Here is a 20252-nt window from a genome sequence, read left to right as displayed (position 1 = left end):
ACTGGAGACCAGACAAGGGGGTTTATGATGCTTTCCCTGAGCCTCTGTGAACTGATGCTGGCTGGAGACCAGGGAGAAACTGAGGCACAGGCTCCAGCCTGACACTAAGCTTCTGCCCTCTCCCCAGTGCAGGGCAGCAGCACAGACTGAGGCAAAGAGCAAGGCCCAGTCCATGAAAAATCACCACCGCAGCAGTAACACACCTCTCCCCAACAGCCTACCCCAGTTACAGCACAGCACTCTGAGCACCCACTGCCGCTAGATTCAACAGCAGACAAGCGCCATGTGCACACTCTAAGCCTGTTTTCCATTTTGTTTCCTTGAATTTTATTCCATTTTGCATAAAATTCGAGCTGTTTCCAGCCAAAATTACATAGTGAACAAAAAGTAACAGAGGAGGAGAGATGATGCAGGAATCCTTGGGAATGAGGTGGCCAAGCCACTGGTACAGAGCTGTGGGGGCACAGGGGACACAGGCAGGTGCTGAGGTTCTAGATCCCAGACAGGTGCTGTGCTGGTGGGAGCAGCAGGTGAGAGATGAGACAACCCAACACCTGCCCTGAGCAACCATCCCCTGAGGCAACTGCCTCAACCTTTCCAGCCCAGCCCAAAGTCAGCTCAGTCTGCAGGTAAAGCCTGGATGTTGGCACTCACCAAAACAGCTGTTGCAGCAAGTTTTAAAGCCCATTTCTCCTTTGGTTTAAGTGCAAAATCAAACAGCTCACATGCAGTTTTCATAGGGACAGTACAAAGGAGGTAACTCCCTGACTGGAGTTAAAAGTAACTCATTTGAAGAAGGGCTCTGGCAATACCCTTGTGCTGTTCAGGCTCTTGGGCTAGAGGTTAGGGTTTTTTTTCCACTCATCATCATAAAGCCATGTTAAACATCTTCCACCACTTTTTTCCTGATGAGAAAACATCATCTAGGACTAACACAGCCCTGCCTGCCTTGGTTTCTTTGCTGTAGCAATGGTCATGGTGCACTATAACCCAGCCCATGGTTTACCTGCAGTGGGACAGGGGCCTCTGCAGGGCTTGGTTTCCCCTCCCTCCTTTGGCATCAACAGCCCCAGGATGCAAAAGGCAGCACATCCAGCTGCACAGCCCCCGAGTTCAGCCCTCAGCTGGTGGCAGTGGAGCACATCAGCCCAAGACTCTTCAGCCAGACCCGATGTAGGGTCCCTCTCATGTCCAGGGCCAGTGAAGGGCCCTGGATTGGGGAAAACACACCAGCTGGCACCATGCAGTTCAGAAGCAACAAATCTTGGTACTAAATTGCTCAAAACCCCTCTTTAAAGCACAGTGCTCCCTTGAGCCTTGCCCCACTCCCTCTGCTAGCTTGGGCTTGGACAGTGGATGCAAGACTAAAACTCAGCTGTACACTTACGATGTGAGCGTGTTTAAGTTCTCCTGCAGTGCTCCACAAAGAAAAGCAAGCTTAGCTGGCGTGTGGGCAGTGGCAGCTGCACCTCCCTTTCCTGCCTGCGCTGAGTAACTCCAGCACCACTTCTCCTCCAACCCTCACAGTTCCTTCCCACTGTGCGCAAGATGCCAGGGCCTCTCAATTACATAAAATTAACATCCCCCCCCAAATAAAATTAAAAATCAAGAATGAGGTGCTGAAAAGGGAGGAGGAGTCATCCCTCTGTGCACGAGGCTGAACCTCAGAGGTATGACACCCATCCGGAACACGAGGCGCACCCTCCTCCGAGGCATGGACACACTAGAGACACGGCCTCCAGAGCCAGCCCTCCCTCGTTCATAACGTTCATACATTCAACCCAAGAGGTGAAGGTTTCCTTCCCAGGGCAAACAGCGGTTATTCAAGGGACCTGCTCCTCAGGACACTGCTGCTGCTACAGTTCTGCTCAGCAGGGACAGGTCATGCAGCTACTGTTTTGTGTCACATCTGTTGTTGAAAAGATGTTTTATGATGCCTGGGTTTGCCAAGGTGGAGATGTCCCCCAAATCTTGGTCATTTTTGGCAATCTTCCGTAATATCCGTCTGGTAATCTTTCCTGTAATGACAGCCGAAGGGAAGCAGGAGTCAGGATCAATTCAGCATCCTCAGCAGGAGTGGGGAGTGCCCAGACCTGCAGCATCCTGCTTGCCCCGAGGTTGCTCTCCCCTAAATTTGAGTGGCCCTGGACAAGCAATTGGGGGCCTATTTCCTCCTCCCGGCAGGAACTGCTCAGTCGTCCCCAGCACTGTCACTGCGCCCCTTACCTGAGCGGGTTTTGGGCAGGCTAGGGGCATACTGGATGTAATCAGGCGTTGCTATCGGTCCGATTTTTTCTCTGACTGAAAAAAAAAAAATTTTCATTGTAGGTACTAGGAGATACCACACATGTCCTTTTCAGGCAGGATGACCAAGTTAAGACATGCAGAGCCCAGAGCTCAGGGAACATGGCAGGGCAGCACTTAGGGCTGCTGCATCCGAGCCTCCAGGCTGTGCGAGCAGGCGGCGAGACCTGCAATGCCAATGGGGCTGTAAGCACATCTTCCCAAAGGCAAGAGTGCTCGTTTCTGAATTCTCTCCACCTTCAAGAGACCCCTGTAATGGCTACACCAATTACTATTGCCATTTTGATAGAGCAAGGGCTGATTCACCATTGGGTTCCTACAGAGAAGAGACTGCCATGGGTCCATTTCATGTATTAAATGCTGCAGCCTGTTGTGGCAATGAAAGAGCTCCCTTGAGACCAGAGCACAAACACCCAGAGCGTTACCCCAAAGCAACCAAACAACCCTCACAGCAAGCTGCAATCTGCCAGGGAGAGCCGTGGGAGCCATGTCCCCACAGGAGAGCACTGCTGCAAACAAAAGCCTGCCAGGTACCCCAGTCCTTCACATGGCTGCCAGCTCCCAAGAGGTAGAGGTGGCATCACATGAGCAGTCAAAGGCTGGGAGAACTAATTTTAGTCTTTGCCAGCCGTGCTCTCTAATCAGAGGGGGCACCTTGTCGCAGTTGTCCACACTGCATTCCCCAGACTACGCGCACCCTCGTTTAGGCACCCAAGCCCTTAACCCCTCCATCACCCGCCCAGCACTGTTCTCCCTCTCCCTGCCACGTAACCTCCCAAATATTTGGCTGCTGTTACCTTGTTTTTTCAGCTCATCTGCCAGGTTCTTGGTGAACTCATGGCCATCTCTCAGGGTCACGAAGCAGTAGAGGCACTCGCCTTTCAGGGGGTGTGGATGGCTGACCACCGCGGCCTCTGAGACAGCAGCATGCTCCAGCAAGGCCGACTCCACCTCTGCAGTGCTCAGCAAGTGGCCTGGAAGCAAGGAGAGGCAGAGCTTTACAGACCCACCTGGGGCTGGGGTCCTGCAGCCTCCCAGCAGCTGGGAGGAAGAGGAGGTCTGCAGGTCTAAAAGGCCCTAAACTATAGGTCTGAGAGCATCGATTTCATTTGCTTGAGAAAAGACAACAGTTGGAGAGAGAAACTCGTTTCAGCAGTGCAGGGGCTGGGCTGCTCCAAAGGCTGCCAGGTATCACTGCCCTGCAGAGCAGGGCCACCTCCCCTGGCTGTTCTCCCTCCCACCTTTTGGCTTCTTTCTTTAATAGATCATGAACTGTTCACAGCCATGGGATTAAACAAAGCACAGGCTGAGGAGGAGCTGGATTTGGTAAGAGGAAACCTGCCCACAGGGTCAGCTGGAAGGTGCAGAGGAGGAAGAGGCTGGATCTGCAAGAACCCAGGAACCTCCCCTGCCATGCACTGATGAAACGATGCTCCACAGCTCGGGGCAGGGGCACAACTCACTCCTGTCCTCCTCCGCTCCTGCGCTCTGGGACTGCCGTCAGAAAACCACGGGAGGGTGGTCAACTCCCAGAATGATCAGCTGGTAGAGGATCAAGCAGTGCTGGTCAGATGAAAGGATCTAGTTTGATCCAAGGACAAGTACAGCAGCATCTCACAGCCAGCAGTAAGTGCCTGTAGGCTACAGCCTTCAGGAAAGGAGGGAGGGAGCTATTAAATGCACTATATGGAAAATGATGGGCTGAGAAGCAGCTGAATCTCAAAGAGAAGTGGGAAAATGTCCACCTCTGTAGACACAGCTCTGAGCAGCCTGATCCAGCTTCAAGGTTAGCCGTACACAGAGCAGCAGGTTGGATTAAGGACCACATAGTCCTGCCTAACCTCTGTGATTCCCTGTGGCCCTAAATCCTTCAGCACAGAGGTACCCTGGCTGCTTAAGAGGTTACAGAGGTTGGTGCATTGTCTCTAGAGGAAATGATACAGAAAGTCACCAAGTCACAGACTTGTCTGTCTCAGAAATAAACCTGACCCAGCAATTAGATCCATTTTGATGACAGGTTGCTGGGCAGAGTCACAGATGCAGAACCATCCCCCATAAAGCAATGCAGCTTTTTTAACTAGTGCCAGAAGCAGATGCAGAAGTGTCCCCTATAAAGCAAGGTGTCTCTCTCAACTAGTGTCAGAAAGCACACTGGTCCCCACTGAAGACAAAACTTGTTCTTACCAGAAACATTCAACATGTCATCAATTCGCCCTGTGATCCAGTAATAACCATCTTTATCTCTCTTGCAACCTAAAAATAGCCAGAAATGACAGCATGAGGAAGCAGTGCCAGCCCTCAGAGCAACTGATAAGAGATTCTGAGGCCAGGACGTGGCAAAATTTAAACTGCTGTCCCCAGGCCTCTGCAGCCACAGACAACCTTACCATCGCCTGTCACATAGTACCCAGGGAACTTCTTGAAGTACGTGGTTTCAAACTGCTGGTGGTTTCCATACAGTGTGCGCATTATTCCTGGCCAGGGCTGCTTAAATACCTGATGGTGAAACATGCAGACCGGAGTCAGTGAGAGCAAAACCAGTAACCCAGGCTTTGCACCAGGGCGACAGACACACGTACAGGCTTTGCACGTGGTGGCAGAGGTGCTCGAGACAGCCATGAGTGTGGACACTCAGACACTTGCTGCCCAGTGCTGATCTCCTGGGAAAGTCTTGCCAGGCTTGGCACGGGGGAAGGAGCTTGGCTGAAAAGTTGTTCCCGTCCTGCTTTGCCCATGTGCACAAGCGCATTTAACGATCGGCTGAACAGTTTGTTTACAGCACGAAGCTCCCAGCGAGTTATGGCAGTAACGGGGCCCCTTGTGTGGGCCCAGAGAACGCAGAGACATGTGTACGCTCCCAGGAATGTCCCAGAGCTCACGGGGAACAGACAAGGGGAGGGTGGGGAATATCAGCCCTTCTTTACCAGGTAGCCTTCTGCTTCTCCTTCCAGCTCTTCCCCCGACTCGTTCAAGATGGCAGGGACCACACCGAAGAAAGGGAACGTCTGCCATGGGGACCAGAGAGCAAGGAGACATGGAGGTCAGCCCATGCATTAAAACCCCGCGAAGCAGAGGGAGGCTGTGGCACACGAGGCCTGTGAGCGCAGCTGCATGGGGCCAGGCCTGGGATTTTGGGTGGTGGTCACCTCCCCACATGCACCACCGTCCCATGGCCCCCCTGGCAGGCTGGGAACCACCAGGCCATGGTACAGACAGGGCCAGCTGCTGCGCCTTCCCACGGCCCCAGGGAGCCCTCCCTGCCCCAGGGAGCAGAACACGGTACTCACAGCAGAGCCTGGCTTCGTGGGGGTGGCGGCAGGAAGGGGTGTCAGCATGTGGCCACCCTGCAAAGACAGGCAAAAATGAGTAAGTTTGGGCCACGCCAGCACATCCCACGGCTGTCTGCACTGTCCCAGACAGACACAGGCTGATGGGGCCTTGGGAAGGACATGGCAGGGACAGGGAGGCTGCGTTTGGGTGCGAAGCTTTGGAGCTGCTGGGGAGAGAAAGAGAGTGAGGAGAGCAGGGTCCAGAGCAGACCTTAGCAGGGACCCTTTGGAGAGAAAGGTCTCCCCTTAGAGCCTGTTTGAGGTCCAGGAAATAAAGAAAGAGAAGGGGAACCAACACTTGCGGGCCACACCAGAGTCTCCTGGACAAGCAAAACAACTAGTCCACACAGAACCAAAGAAACACAATGGCAAACCTGCAAAGACATCCTGCAGGGAGCACAAGGGAGAGAGGGGCCCCAGCAACACCCAGGTGAGAACTCACTGTCTCTGTCTGCCAGAACGTGTCCACAACAGGACACCTCTCTTCTCCCACCACACGGTAGTACCACAGCCAGGCTTCAGGGTTGATGGGCTCGCCGACGCTCCCCAACACCTTCAGAGACTTCCTGCTGTGCCTGCGGAGACGAGGGGGCTGGCAGGGGCTCAACAGGCCATGGAGAGCAGCAGCTGTGAGCCTGCTGCACAGCAAAGCCTGCAGGAACCCCTGGGCTAACCAAAGTTTCTTGGGGCTTCCAGGCATGGCTCAGACCCTTCTCAGCCCTCTTCCAGGGGGGAAGAAAGGAGACCTCTGTGATTTTGGTGTCTCCCACTCCAAGCTCCCACTTGGCTCTTGCTCCTTCCCTTCCTTGGGCCAAGGAGCAGCACACGGAGGGGCGCTCTGCCCAACACACCTCTGTCAGCATTGCGTCAGGAGCAAGGAGAACCTGCAACCTCTGAGCTTAGCTGCAGCTTACAGTGAAAGAGGAGGACCTGCTCAGGAGCGCCGTAACGAAATTAGTGCTGAGAGTGCAGAAACATGGCCTGCATGTTGCCGTGTAGAAGGCAGAAGCTCCTGGTCTGTTCAGAAAACATACTGGGGAAGCTGCTGCTCAGAGGAAGCTGGGGCCCCCAGTCCCCCGTCAGGAGCCTCAGGCTGGGCCAGAGCCAGGGATCCCCACGCCACTGGCACTCACTTTTTGACAGGCTCCTCCCCGTGCTTCATCAGCAGCCGGATGGCTGTGGGCGCTGTGTAGAACTTGGTCACCTTGTACTTGTCAACAACGCTCCACATTCGCCCGACGTCTGGGTAGGTGGGGACACCTTCAAACTGAGCAGGAGACAGGGCAGTGACACAGCCGTTCCTTACTGCTGCCGACCCGCAGCACCTTCCCGAGCAGGAGGAGCCAAGAGCAACAGGGAACAGCAGCTGGAGCCCAGCGTGTCCTTATAGGAACGCCAGGGGCACCACACAGTGAAACCAGCCCAGACCAGGGACTTCTCTTACTGCTTCCTTGGCATGGATTTGGTATCACCCCACCCCAGGTGTCTTAGCAAACATCCCCTGAAACACCCCAGCAGCATAGGCACTTGGGTGGCTACCAGTGACACAGTCCTACCAGCCCAAGTTACCCTGCCCACATGGTCCAGGGCAAGAGGTCCAAACACAGTGACAGAACCACAACCAGAAGTACCAAGAACCCCAACAAGGACTCTCTCAACATGACAGTGAATCCCTCTGCTTGCATTTCCCCAGGGAGTCTTGGGGACAGGCCTCTGGCTCCCTGGTCTGTATACAGGTCACAGCCATACACTGCCAAGGCACAGGAGTTAAATGCAGGTTGTCAAGTCAGCATCAGCAGTGAAAACATCACTCCCTGCTCCTGATCCAGCTTTCACATTACCCCGCAGCAGCCCTGGCTCCCCTGGTACACAAGGCTTGTACTTCCAAGGGAAAGAAATGGGAGCATTTGAAAAACTAACCACCCAAAAGCCACACACGAACTAGCCACCCCCATCTGCCACCAAGCAGTCCCCCACACCCTCCCTGGGGACCGCCACCCTTCCTCACAGAGCCCAGGGCACTGCGCACAAGTGAGAACCACGCTCGTCACAGAGCAATGCAGGGGTGCAGCTCAGCACCATGATCTCCACTTTCTTGGAGTAAAAGCACCCGCTGCCATCCAACACTTACTAACACACTAGTTGCCCCGTTTGCCAAGGGTCCATAAGTGAGGTAGGAATGGCCTGTTATCCATCCAATGTCAGCTGTGCACCAGTAGACATCCTCAGGTTGGTAATCAAACACGTATTTAAATGAGGTGGCAGCATAAAGCATGTATCCACCCACCGTATGCAGCACACCCTACGAGGAGAAGGCACACGACTGTCAGGGCAAGCTCCCACCAGGCCCTCACCCTCCCCGCCAAGCTGAGCATCATCAGTCCACTGAGCAAGAACAGCAGCTGAACAGGAGTGACCAGCACAGCTCCTTTCCCAAGACCTCCACAGCTCCTCTTCTTACTGGGGCCTCCCAGCGTGCCCCTCACCAGCTCCCACAGCCGAGGTGTGGCTGGAGTTCAGCCCGGCCTGCGGCGGGGAGCAGGGAGCGTACCTTGGGCTTCCCAGTTGAGCCGCTTGTGTAGAGGATGAAGAGTTCATCCTCCGCGTCGCACCACTCAGGCTCGCACTCCGTGCTGGCACTGCTCATCAGCTCGTGCCACCACACGTCCATGGCTGGGTTCCAGGGGGTCTGAGAAAAGTAGAGAATTAGAAACAGACCCTCCCAAAAGCAAGAGAGAGGCAGACAAGGGGTGCAGCCCCAACCTCACCCCCTCATGGATCACCGAGGCAGATGTTCACAGCACAGCTTCTGCCCCAGAGCTGTTTGCTGCAAACCATGCACCAGAGCTGCAGCTCTCACTCCAGAAGCTCCTTTTCCCAGCTCGCAGCCACGAGGAAAAACCTTTAAACATGGTCTGGCTCAAGACCTGAAGCAGATTGTCCAAACCACTGGTAACACTGATAAATGCCTCACAGCAGCAGCCAGGAGAGGGCCTGCAGCAGCAGCTGCTCTGCGCTCTCACAGCGAACAGGCTTCTCCTGCCCTCCTGGGCTGCCCGAGCTGCAGCCGAGCAGCAGAGCAGCAAGCCTGGCTTAGCACAGCCACACACCCAGCGGTCCCCCACGCCTTGCGGGGACCCTGCGGCAACACGGCCCAAGACAAACAGGAACATGTTGGTCTCACACTGCTTGGCCCTGCAGACCCGAAAAAAATCTGTTATCCAGATCTTAAGGTAATTACCCTGATAAGAAGTGACTGCTCCAACACAAAGCCACCCAGCACCGGCCACCCAGCGGAGCTGCTTGAGGATGCCAGAGCTGTAACAGAGCCACCAACACTTGCGGCTGATGGGCAGAGGTTGCCCTGAGACTCGTGCTGGCTGGCTACCTCTCCAGGGTGGCACAGTCCAGTGCGAGACATAACAACAGCTGACCTCCTCGCCTTTCCTCAGAGGAGCTTGGGGGCAGCTGAGTGGGCAACACTCCCCAGCCTCAGCAGAACTCCACTTTCCACATCTCTGCGGGGGCAGGCATGCTGACCCAGAGCCCTGCAGCCCCCTCCTTACTCAGCTAAAGCCCATTGCACAGGCACAGTCTGCACAGAGTCCCCAAAGCTGGGGTGCACGGAGAGCAGCCACAGGGTCACACAGTGACCCTCTGCAGCCCTAAAGATGTGCGTGTGCCATTTGGAGGCACCGAGACCCCACAGCCCAGCATGCAGCTCCTGCGCACGCAGTGTCAGGGACACTAGCTGCTTGACGGCCTGGCACAACCAAGCCCACCTGGAAAGCTCTCATGGATCCCCAGGGCTCCTGGCTTTACCTGGGGAAGCAGTTTCCACAAGTCTGTCCCACCAGGAAGCTCTCAGCCAGGCACCAGGTCAAACAAGCCCAAGGTAGGCTCACACCAGCCCATCCAACAGTTCCTTTTGTGCATCCCTCCTTCCAGGATCCCTCCATTTTAGCACACAAGTTCCACTGCCCCACGGAGGAGGCCAGACTCACGGCATGGCACACAGCCCCTGAGGCCACAGCTCCTTGGATGGGCCGGGCAGAGACCACATGCTGGGTTTGGAGCTCCAGGTTTGCTGCTCACAGCACACTGCTGCAGCCACGAAGCTGCAGGCGATCCCTGCCAGCCTCACTGCAAAGGGAAGTGCCTCGTGAGAGCTGCTTTAAAAAGGCAGAGAAGAGAACCATCACCCGGACACTGCCAGCACACCCCAGTGGTTCTGCATTTCCCCCCCCATCAGCACGCCGACGTGCACTCGGGGGTTTTTATGAATGCAGATTTGCTTCCAGCAGCAAAGTCGGTGGCACTGCATTCACCCTGAAACCGTGGGGAGCTCCAGCCAAGCGGCGAGTGGTATCTACCACTAACATGCAACTGCTGGTAACCCGGTTAGGAAGGCATGTGTGGCCGTGCAGAGTCAGAGCAGTTAGGAAGGTGGAGTGCCGGAGGGGGAAGCAGAGGGGATATGCCACAAGGAGGAAGGCAGTGCTGTGTGTAAATACCTTAGGATGGAGTCTCTGTGAGATCTCAGTCTTTTTTTCCTGTTAAAAATCCACAAAGAGGGTGTGAAAGTTGAGAAGCGGAGGATCTACATTGGGCTTTGCAGGCAGGGAGCTGGAAGCCCACAGGCCCAGAAGCTGGGAAACCATCCCAGCAGGCTGGAGAGCACAGGGGCTAGGCCAGGAGATGCCCTCTGAGCAAAAGCCTGCCCGCTTCCATCACCTCCCCTGGGTACTTGCCGTCTCCATGGCAGGTCGCAGAGGCCACCCCCTGCACGTGGCCAGCTGGGTACAGAGGCACAGAGCCGGCATACAGCCCACGGACCGTCCGACAGCGTCACGCAAGCCAACAGCATGGTAAAAATGTGCTCACAAGGGAAGGCAATCTTTATTAAAGCGTCTGAACAAGTAGCGCAGCAACAGCCAAAGGGTAAGAGACCCCCTCCAGCCTCCTCCCGGGCCATTCTGCACAATAACCTCACCTCACCAACAGCAACCAGCACAGGGACAGGCTTCTCTGCAACCACCTGACTGGGGAAACCTCACACAGGAAGGCTGGTCTGCTCCAGTTTTCCTTTGCCCTACCCTGCCCTTGCAAAAGAAGGGGCAGAGGAGGCCAACATAACACAGCCAGACCGGCAAACACCGAGCAACACCTCAACAAAATTACCACAGCTGAACGAGGAAAATTAACTCAAGCATCAGAATCTGCTGGACTTCTTGTTTCAGGGATGTGCACAGACCATCCCTTCTGAAAGCAGAGCCCAAAGCTCACATGCGCTCCCCAAATACAACCCATTTCTGTGCAAGCAGCAGCCTGGGGATAACCCAGTGTAAATAATCATCAAACACACAGGGACAGAAGACACCACTGCAAGACACAAAGCTGTTAGGTAGTTGAAAGGAGCCTGCCTTTTAAGTGGATGAAGGCAGCAGGCAGCTGCTGGGCACAGGCCTGCACACCAGCCTCAGGAGCTCAGCAGGCAGCCACAGCTCCACGACACCTTCTCCTTCCACCCCTGTCTTGCCACATGCCTCTGTCCCACATCCTTCCATCTGGTTTCAGTTGCAAGGGAAAGCCCCTGCCGTGACAGCTGACTCCGTTACTGCGCCAGCTACACAGAGACTGCACTATTCTCAGCGGATGATTGTTGTCGTGTTGGGGGGCTGTGTTGAACCCACACCACGAGCACAGATCTCGTGGTTTTCCTCTTCTGCTTCCACTGTCACAGCTACAGTGTAGGACAGCATTGGTCTTTGCACAAAAAGGGAGACAGATACAGGGTTAGGAAGGAAAAGTCCTCCACTGGGCAGAGGAAAATGGGCATCTTGTCCTATTGGATTGGGAAGATGTACCCCGCTATGCTCTCAGGGGTCCTGTGGGCTGGCAGCTAGTGATGGTGTTAAAGGAAGCAGTAGGGAGAGGATCTTGGTAAGGCAAAGGAACCATTTTTCAGACCAGTCACAATGCAACAACAGCAAGGAGGGGAGAAAACAGGTACAGGAGTCAGGACAGGAGCATCCAGGGAAGCACCACAGTGGTTTTTCACCAATTGATCCGCTGGGCTCAGGCCCACAGCAATAAAATCCCCCCTCTCATCCCCCAGGAGCATACCTGTACATCCTGACACAGCCTTTTGAGAGGGGGAGACTTGCTGCATGTCCCATCCACCGCTGTCTCTTCCCTCCCCAGGTGTTTCACCACGATGCACTTTTTCAAAGGGGAGCCCCTGTAAAAGGCAGGAGCTGTCAGGTCAGGCTGTTCAGGGGCTAAGCCTGCCCTTCGTGGGTGTTACAGGCAGCACTGCAGGCAGAGCAGGGGCCCTGAGCTGCTTTTATTGACCTAGAGCATATGCCACTGTGCAAACTCCAGGCACAGCATGAACTGCCAAGGGCCACCAGCCTCAGGAGAATAGGAGAGGCCTGTGCACAGCTTACTGGGGATTTATCAGGGCCGATTCCCACAGAGGAAGTGGGGATCCCACAAGCATCTCACACAGGTCACTGCTGGGGAGATTCCTTACAAATCCCAAATTTGCCTGCTTGTGACTGTGAACAAGACCTCCCACAGCACCCAGTAGATATTAGGTGGCTGCTCCCATCCCTAGGCATGACCAACTGTCTTGCTCAGAAGGAGGAAAGGTTTCCAAAGCCAGATTTTACATCAGGGCAAAGAGTGGGCATTTGTCCCAGCATGAGGGCCAACAGAGCCTACCTATAATGCAAACAAAATCTTATCTCCCTTCAGTCCTGTCAGGGTACCAACACACTATCTCCATCAGCTAATTCCCAATTTCAGGATCACTTCTGTCCTCCCAGGTACCTATTTTTACAGACATATAAACTTATGTTTTCAAGTTTTAGAGTTTTAACTGGCTTTTTATTAAAGAGTTTGAATTTCTAACATGCCCTAAATTTTCATGTTTGATCGAACTTACAAGACCACATTCAGTCTCATACAAGCTACAGAGACACGGTGTCTGTAAGCTTGGCAAAGTCATTTCACCATGATTATTTCCCCTTCTGTAAAATCTGATGATAGATCTGTCTCTATGGTTTACAGTATCTCAGTGAAGATGCTTAAAAAGAAATAAAGCAGCTTCACCACACACTTGTGTGCAGTCAGGCCCTGATTCTGTGCACATGTTGGTGCATGCCAAGTGGAGTGCTTGTTCCTGTTTACACAGCCACTTCCCAAACTTGAATCGTTTCTGGCTTATTTTATTATTGTTGAATTAGTGGCTTTGGAGCAAGACTTAAGTCTCATCTTGACGTGCTCCACGGTACTGTGTCCAACTGTTCACAACTGCTGTGGCAGAGCATTATTCCCTCCCACTCCAAGAGCTGCTGCTGCAGAACTGGGAGATCAGCCATGGGCCATAATGATGGTGGATCAGTGTCTCCAGCAAATCCTCCCACCCAATATGTGGGCCTTCAGGTCAGAACGGACAAGAGGAAAGTTAAAAGAAAATATTTTTAAGACGAGGGAGTCGAAGCATGTATTACTTCTGAAAGGCTCACAAATGTAGTGCAGCTCGTGTCTGACCACCTATGAAAACATCCATTTCCATTTGGGAAGGAACAGATTCTGGCAGCAATGCCCTTCTTACAAGGGAATCCGAACTTACTTGTCTTTACATTTCTGGAGGGCTTCATCTGCAATCTGCTTTAAGTTGATCAGCTTGTCCCCTCGATAAAAGGCATCTGCAAAATGGTAAGGAAAACATTAGAAGGTCTTCCCAGCCAAGGCAGTCTGGGACAGCTGGAAGCAACAAGCAGTTTCAGGAGTGCAGAGCAGAGCTCATGCAGTGGCGTGAGGCAAAGCAGACAGGCAGCTGATTGGAAGCGTTTCCTAATACACCCTTTTAGCCTAGAGAAACAGATGCCAAGTGAAATGGTGAAATTCTTTCCCTGGGAAAGGTTCCAATTTGACCCGACAAATCTCTGGAGAATATTCTGTGGGAAATAATCCAACACAGCCAGAACACTGATTGCAGTTTAGTGGGTCCTTTCCATGCCATGGACCCACTGGGGAAATGCGGTGGGCTTACATGCAAACACTACCACTTTCTTGATCCCTTGCTTTACAAGGCTTAGAGTTGCAGCAGAAATCTCCATGAAATTGGGAAGGGAGGGAATTCTCACATTAGGACTGCCTCATAAATGATACATGTTGCAAACATCTGGCTGATTTTGAAGAGGAACATGGATGAGAAGTGTTTCAAAACATGTTATTAGCAGCTGGTGACATCATGCTTTACAGGACAAAGTGGGCGGGCTGCTTAGATGCTTCACTGTACGTTCGAAGTGGAAAACAGTACTCAAGCACAGCTACAAGCAGAGCATCCGCCTCACGGCAGCTCAGCTGAGGCACTGCCCCTTCCTCTTTCAAGTGCATCTGGCTTTTAAAATAACGACCTTTCAGACCAGCAGCAGTAATGGCTCAGAGGCACAGATGGATGTTTTACCTGCCGTGACAAGGAGAGAACAACCACAGTCAAGAATCCGCTCGCAAAGAGAATCTGCTGAGAAACCTGCAAACTGATGGAGATGACACAATCAAGTCATCAAGAACACAAAAAAACCCCAACCTAACAGCAGATGTACAGTTCACCCATGGTAAGTGATACCACCAGGCACTGATGGAGAGAGTTAAAGGAGCTCATTCCACAGTTAATGCAGAAAAGGGCTATGAAACAGCAGCACCTTAATTTACTTTCCATCCATCTCATGGTCAGCACCCACCTTTCCTCTCCTGAAAACAAGAGCTGCTCCCCCTAAAACGCTCAGCACCAAAAGCAATGCAAAGGGCTTGTTCCTACCACAATGGAGTGCAGAGCTCCAATCCTGGCACAGGCGAGCATAGCTACAACCAGCTCCAGGATCATCGGCATGTAGATGGAAATTCGGTCTCCTTTTTTCACACCTGTGGAGGGAAAATGAACACGGCGTTTGTCAAAATGAACACATCACATGTCAAAAGAACAGTATATAGAAAGAAACTGATGATTTTAAATCAACATTTATATGCACACAATGAAGCTTCAGCTGGATTTAGAGCTGAACCAGCCTTGGGTTTTGCCTTTCAAGCCCTCTGGCTCTTGTAAGATGACTGCAATGAACACTCCAATGTTTTCATCGGGCACAGCCCTTGAAGGAGGCAGAAATGTAACCAGTACCCACTGCTTGTTGGAAAACCCCAGAGCAGGAAGTTTTGAGCTTAGATTTCTTCCTGAAATGCTGACACGACCAGCATTGATTAGTTTTCACAGACAGAGTCAGAGATGAATCTCCAAAAGCACACTGCAGAGCAAATCTGCACCCACCCTTGCTTTACAACTATGGAAGCAGAGACAGGAGTGAAGCATTTTGCACAGAATTACTCAACAGACTGGCAACCACACAACAAATGAACCAAATCCCCAAAACCCTGGTCTAATGCCTTCCCAGTATCCAACGCTGCTATTGCTTCAGCCACGTACCTTGGCTGCGGAGGACGTTGGCAAACTGACAGACTTTGTGCAGCAACTCGCTGTATGTGATTTTCGCGGAATCCCCAGGTTCATTCCCTTCCCTGGGAAAGCAAGGTAATATTTGTTACTGTACAAGCATTACAAGGTAAGAGTGACACTGCAAATTCAGATGTACTTTCTGCTTTGGACAACATGTATGTCCTCACCTGCTCTTCTGAGCACAAAGTAACCAAACCTCAGAAATGCAATCCTGGACTAAAGTTCTCCAAGAGTAGGAAAATTTAGTCCAAAGTCCCCACCCGTGTGTAGATCACTACACATGAAAGCAACTGAATGCATGCAGTGGAAATACATGGTACTTTCAGAGAGGCAAAAAGGGTCCAACAGAACCAAAGCTAAGAGTGCACATGCTCAGGAGCAAGCTGGGATTTATGGCATAGCACCCTTGCTCACATGGGCTTACGCCTGCAGATATGCCTGCATGAAACGTTGGCCAATGTTGTTGTACAGCAACACCCAGTCCTTAAATACCTACCAACTGATGGACTGGGACGGGATGCCAAAGGCTGTCTTATTTTCCAAGGTCATAGATAAATATACCCGTGTATATTTGTTCAGTGCCACGCCTGCTCTGCATTATTCTCTCTGTGGTCCTCCATGAACCAACCCCACGCTCCTGCAGCCCAGGTGCCAGTTTGGTGGGACCTTGCCATTAGACACACCGATGGGAAGAGGAGCCAAGAGCTGCACCCAGACATGGAACAGGAATGTCACATCCCCAGGGAAATAGTTTGCTACCAAAGTAAAAACCAGTTAATTTTAATGTGACACAATGCTTCAGCCATGCAAATGAGGTGGCACTCCCAGCAGATCAGGAGATGAATGAAGAATCTGAAATGACTTCACACTCAGCAGAGCAGCGGTCTCCCACACCCAGGAAGGAGGGAGACACTTTTCCCAGGTCTCTCCTCAAGGCAGCCAGCATGGAGACATTGGTGATCATTTAAAGAACCTGGGTATCACTCTAAGCTTATATAGTCCCCCTGGAAAAGTGTCCCCTTGAGTATGTGCAGCCAAATGAAAAACAACACCGGTGCTGGGGAGAAGCCAGGAAGCACCTCCATGCAGTGTCCTCCCCTAGGACTGCAGCCAGGCTCTGTCTAACTCCGGAACAGAAACCTCACTTCTTTAACATCTCAAACAGTCCAGAGCATACAAAAAATATGTACTGAATTCTAGCTAAAACTAGCCTCTGCTCCCCCTTCTCCCAGCAACACAAACAGAAGGAAGGCTCCTGTGATGCAGAAATGCATAAACACCCTAATTTCTTGTGTAATTCTCTCTAATTCTGTGTCAGCATAACAGTGACCATGCGCTCCAACAGCAAACATGGTCCTGGTGGAAACAGAGTCAGAGTTGGGAGAGCCCCACTGATACAAGCTCTGTGCCTACTGCCCTGTGTAGGACAGGGGTTTCAGAACTGGTCATTACACTTGGATCATCCCATTCAAAAGCTGCTCATGGATCAGCTGTCCACAAACCTGACTTATCCCTCCTGATACCGAGTTGTACTCCTGGGTTCCCTGGCACTGCAGCAATCAGATCCATCAATACCTGCACTGACGTGCACAGAGCAGTGTATGTTCCCACCACTGGCTCCTGAAAGGGGATTCCCTGCTTGATCCTTTATGCAAGTTTGGCCCCTTAAGAGCAAAGGGGAGAGAAATAAGAATACAAACAAAAGCATAGGAATGAGAACCAGTGCCCGGGCAGGCATCTCAGCCCTGGCATCCAAGCAGTTTCCTTTCCTTTCCCCATCATAACCAGGAGCATCACTTTCAGCTAAATGACATGTGAAACCATTAGACAAGCTCCCTTACAGCAGGGCACTTGGCTAGTAGAGAGAAGCCAGGAAATCAGAGTTTCCTTTTTGATTTTATTAAGATCCAAAAGCTGATCTCAGTGCTGGACTGAGCAGCTGTAACTGATCTGGCTGGAAGGAAGAGCATCCGCTTCTGTTGTGCCTGGCTGCAGGCTGAGCACCTTCCCTCACTGTGCAGAGGTTCTCCTTGGTGCATCTACACCGCAGGTGCAGCAGCATCAAGGCTAGCGCTGTGCAAACCTGCTTGGGTCCAGACGTGCAGCATCACTGTGTGTGCAGATCTGCCCCTCACCAATGAGCCTTGCTAAGAAATATCTTAAAAGACAATTATAATGCTTCCAAATGCAATCCCAGCCCACTAATCCTACACCTGAAGATCTCTGCACTGGGGTCTACTGGGCACTGCGGGCAGGCCCTGTGCCACCCAGCCTACAGCCCAGCATAAACCTGCAGAACAGGGCAGGGAGGAGGGATATCTCTTTGCCCATGCTCTGCTGCAGCGGAGGATCTAATTACAACCTTTACTAAGAGAGAAAGACATCTGAAGGAAAGACTAGCACAAGCTGTCCCATCTGGAAAGCTCCCCATGTAAGGCAGGTAGGCAGGCAGGCAGCCCAGGGCCGTGTGTGCTATTTGGGGGCCCAGCTGGGCGCTGGAGGTGAAGTGCTAGTTCGGCCAGCGGCAGACTTCAGCAAGGACACAGAAGAAAGCACGTTGGTTCCCCGTGCCAGGGAAATCAGGTTTGCCCATCAACTCCAAGGTGCAGTACCTGCCTAAGAAGGGAGAGGAAGGCTCTGCTTTGTGTGCAAAGCTTGGGAGTCCTCTGACACAAGTCTTGCGATCCTGCGCTCCAGGAAGGCTCAGCTCCCCGCCTCGAGCCTTCACTGGCTGCATTTCTAATGCATCTCTGTAACAGATTCCAGCAGAGCCTGGCCGTGCTCCGCTCTGCAAACAGGTCTCTGCAGGCACCGATTTGCTTCAGGCTGGCGTGGTCACTGCTGCCGTAAGATGGGCTGATGGCGGGATGGAGACAGAGCCTATGTAAAAGGCTGCGCTGAGCACCCTACGCTTGCCCAGCAGCCGAGGGGAGACAGCAGCTAGGCCACACCAGACTGTGGCTCTGGGGTGAGCAGCCCTGCGTACCCCTCCGGGCAGCTACGCTGCCTCCCACACAAGGTACCCGACCTGCCTGGAGCCACCCAGGTGCGAGGCACCGCTCGGACGTCCCTGCTCTCTCTGCACGTAAAAAGCGCTTCTCAAATACACCGGGTCCTCCTCCTTGACAGGCTTTGGGACGGAAATTGAAGCCAGAGAACACACCCAGACTTGTCCTCAAAGCCAGCACACATGGGACACTGCAGAAGCAACACACAGCAAAGTCAAAGAGAAGTGAAAACTTCTGCAAGGATTTTCGGAGGGCTTTCAAAGTCCTTTCCATTAATTCGCATGACTGCAAAAGAGCTCCACTAACATCAGCAGGGGAAACATCAGGCTTCAGATATTCAAGATTATCTTGTGCTTAATGGGAAATGAGTCACGTCCACATTTCTACAGAACAAGGCGCCTCCTTTCACTGCACCTCTGGCAAAGGCCTCCGAGCAGTCTTTCAAGAGCAGGCAATTGCTTTAAGTCTCCCCACATCTGAAAATAGTCTGGTGTGCCCACAGCTACACTCAGTGGGCTACAGCAGCACTCGGAGATTGCTCTGTCCTCTGCTCTGGCACAAAGGCCCATAGAATTATGTATTTTAGATGGGGCATTTAAAGGAATGCCCGCTCACATGCTACCAAGTACTTTGTGTGTCAAAAGCGAGCCTGTCAATTCCTGGCAGCAAAGTTTTGTGAGCAGCATCTTCCCTTCAGTGCCCACCAAATAAAAATCAAGAGCCGAGTCTCTCACATGGACTCACTTGTCCAAATTAAACTGAAAAAGAAATAAAAATAAAAAACCGCACACTTCTGAAAACACTGATGCAGTGCTCACCTCCATACCTATAATGTGTAGCCCAAGCCCCAGAGAATCCAACATTCCCCAGATATACCCTTTTTTTAAGAACTGGTGATGAAAATAGTTGGCAGCGGCACTGCTGCGATTACTAGTGTGCAGTCTTTGATCTAACAGCAAGCCTTCTTCTGAAAGGAAAAACAAATTTTCAGCTCCCTGAACTTCCCAGATACATCATTAGAGGAAATACATGGAGAAACACAGTTTGAGCCTGATGTTCTTCTCATCTCCCTCAAACTGAGTCCTGAATTTAGCAACTACTAATCCAAAATTTTACAGTATCATCTCAGTCACAGCAGGAACGTATCCGAGTTCTTCAGCAATTAAGAAGGCCATGTTTTTACATACTGCATGTTGCATGCATGCTCAGCGAGAGAAAGGCATTTTTTGGCCATATGGTCTCAGCTGAACTAAGTAAATGCAAACCCTTTAAACTAAATGCACAGATGCACAATGGGGACCTTCCGAGGCAGGCTTTCTCCTAGAAGTTGGTGCTTTGTTGGAAAAGGCAGGTTTCATGCAGAGATGATAGCTTTCTAGCTGCCTGCAGCCATTCATTGCCAGGACCAGATAAGCCCAAGGGCATCGGGGACCATCACGGTAGTGCCCAGATCCGCACAAAATAGATCCCTGACAACATATTAAAGGAAGCACAGGCTCTGCAGAGCACTTATCATGCTGTTCCCTTCTGCCAGCAGTTAAAATAACAGGCTCTCCATTTCTGAACAGGCACCGGTACACACACAAGCCCCATGACACACGCCTTTGGTGGCCCTACCAGCATTTCTGCAAGAACCGATCACATGCGGAAGTCAACCTGGGCAGGGGAGGAAGAAAACTTCAGGTGGGAAACCTGAACACTTGCCACATCCACAGAATCACAGAATCATCTCGGTTGGAAAGGACCTTGAAGATCATCTAGTCCAACTGTTAACCTAGCACTGACAGATCCCAACTACACCATATCCCTCAGCGCTATGTCAACCCGACTCTTAAATACCTCCAGGGACAGGGACTCCACCACCTCCCTGGGCAGCCCATTCCAACGCCCAACAACCCCTTCTGCAAAGAAATACTTCCTAAGAGCCAGTCTGACCCTGCCCTGGCACCAGTGCCGAGTACAGGGGTAAGATCCCTTCCCTGTCCCTGCTGGCCACGCTATTGCTGGTACAAGCCAGGATGCCACTGGCCTTCTTGGCCACCTGGGCACACTGCTGGCTCATTATCAATCAATCCCCCCCCTAGGTCC

The 20252-nt window shown here is 52.3% G+C and overlaps 1 protein-coding gene across 2 annotated transcripts in view; it reads right to left on the bottom strand.

Annotated features, from left to right (window-relative positions):
- Positions 1–303: 303 nt before the first annotated feature.
- ACSS2 (acyl-CoA synthetase short chain family member 2) overlaps positions 304–20252 on the bottom strand; it is a 35026-nt gene continuing 15077 nt past the window's right edge. Inside the window, exons 3-19 of one of the 2 annotated variants that reach the window (XM_074843558.1) lie at positions 15127–15218; positions 14467–14570; positions 14113–14185; positions 13273–13348; positions 11760–11874; positions 10148–10186; positions 8185–8322; positions 7765–7935; positions 6767–6900; positions 6076–6208; positions 5592–5648; positions 5229–5309; positions 4692–4800; positions 4489–4557; positions 3102–3278; positions 2227–2301; positions 304–2018 (exon numbers count right to left, since the gene is read on the bottom strand). In XM_074843558.1, the coding sequence (XP_074699659.1) occupies positions 1891–2018; positions 2227–2301; positions 3102–3278; positions 4489–4557; positions 4692–4800; positions 5229–5309; positions 5592–5648; positions 6076–6208; positions 6767–6900; positions 7765–7935; positions 8185–8322; positions 10148–10186; positions 11760–11874; positions 13273–13348; positions 14113–14185; positions 14467–14570; positions 15127–15218 (1771 nt within the window). In that variant the 3' untranslated portion in view covers positions 304–1890. The remainder of the gene's footprint in view (positions 2019–2226; positions 2302–3101; positions 3279–4488; positions 4558–4691; positions 4801–5228; positions 5310–5591; positions 5649–6075; positions 6209–6766; positions 6901–7764; positions 7936–8184; positions 8323–10147; positions 10187–11759; positions 11875–13272; positions 13349–14112; positions 14186–14466; positions 14571–15126; positions 15219–20252) is intronic. The other variant, XM_074843560.1, reaches the window with a different exon arrangement.

This window comes from Strix aluco, chromosome 17 (assembly GCF_031877795.1).
Source record: "Strix aluco isolate bStrAlu1 chromosome 17, bStrAlu1.hap1, whole genome shotgun sequence".
In the NCBI taxonomy this organism is placed as follows: Eukaryota; Metazoa; Chordata; class Aves; order Strigiformes; family Strigidae; genus Strix; species Strix aluco.
This window is presented reverse-complemented; position numbering and strand designations above follow the sequence as displayed.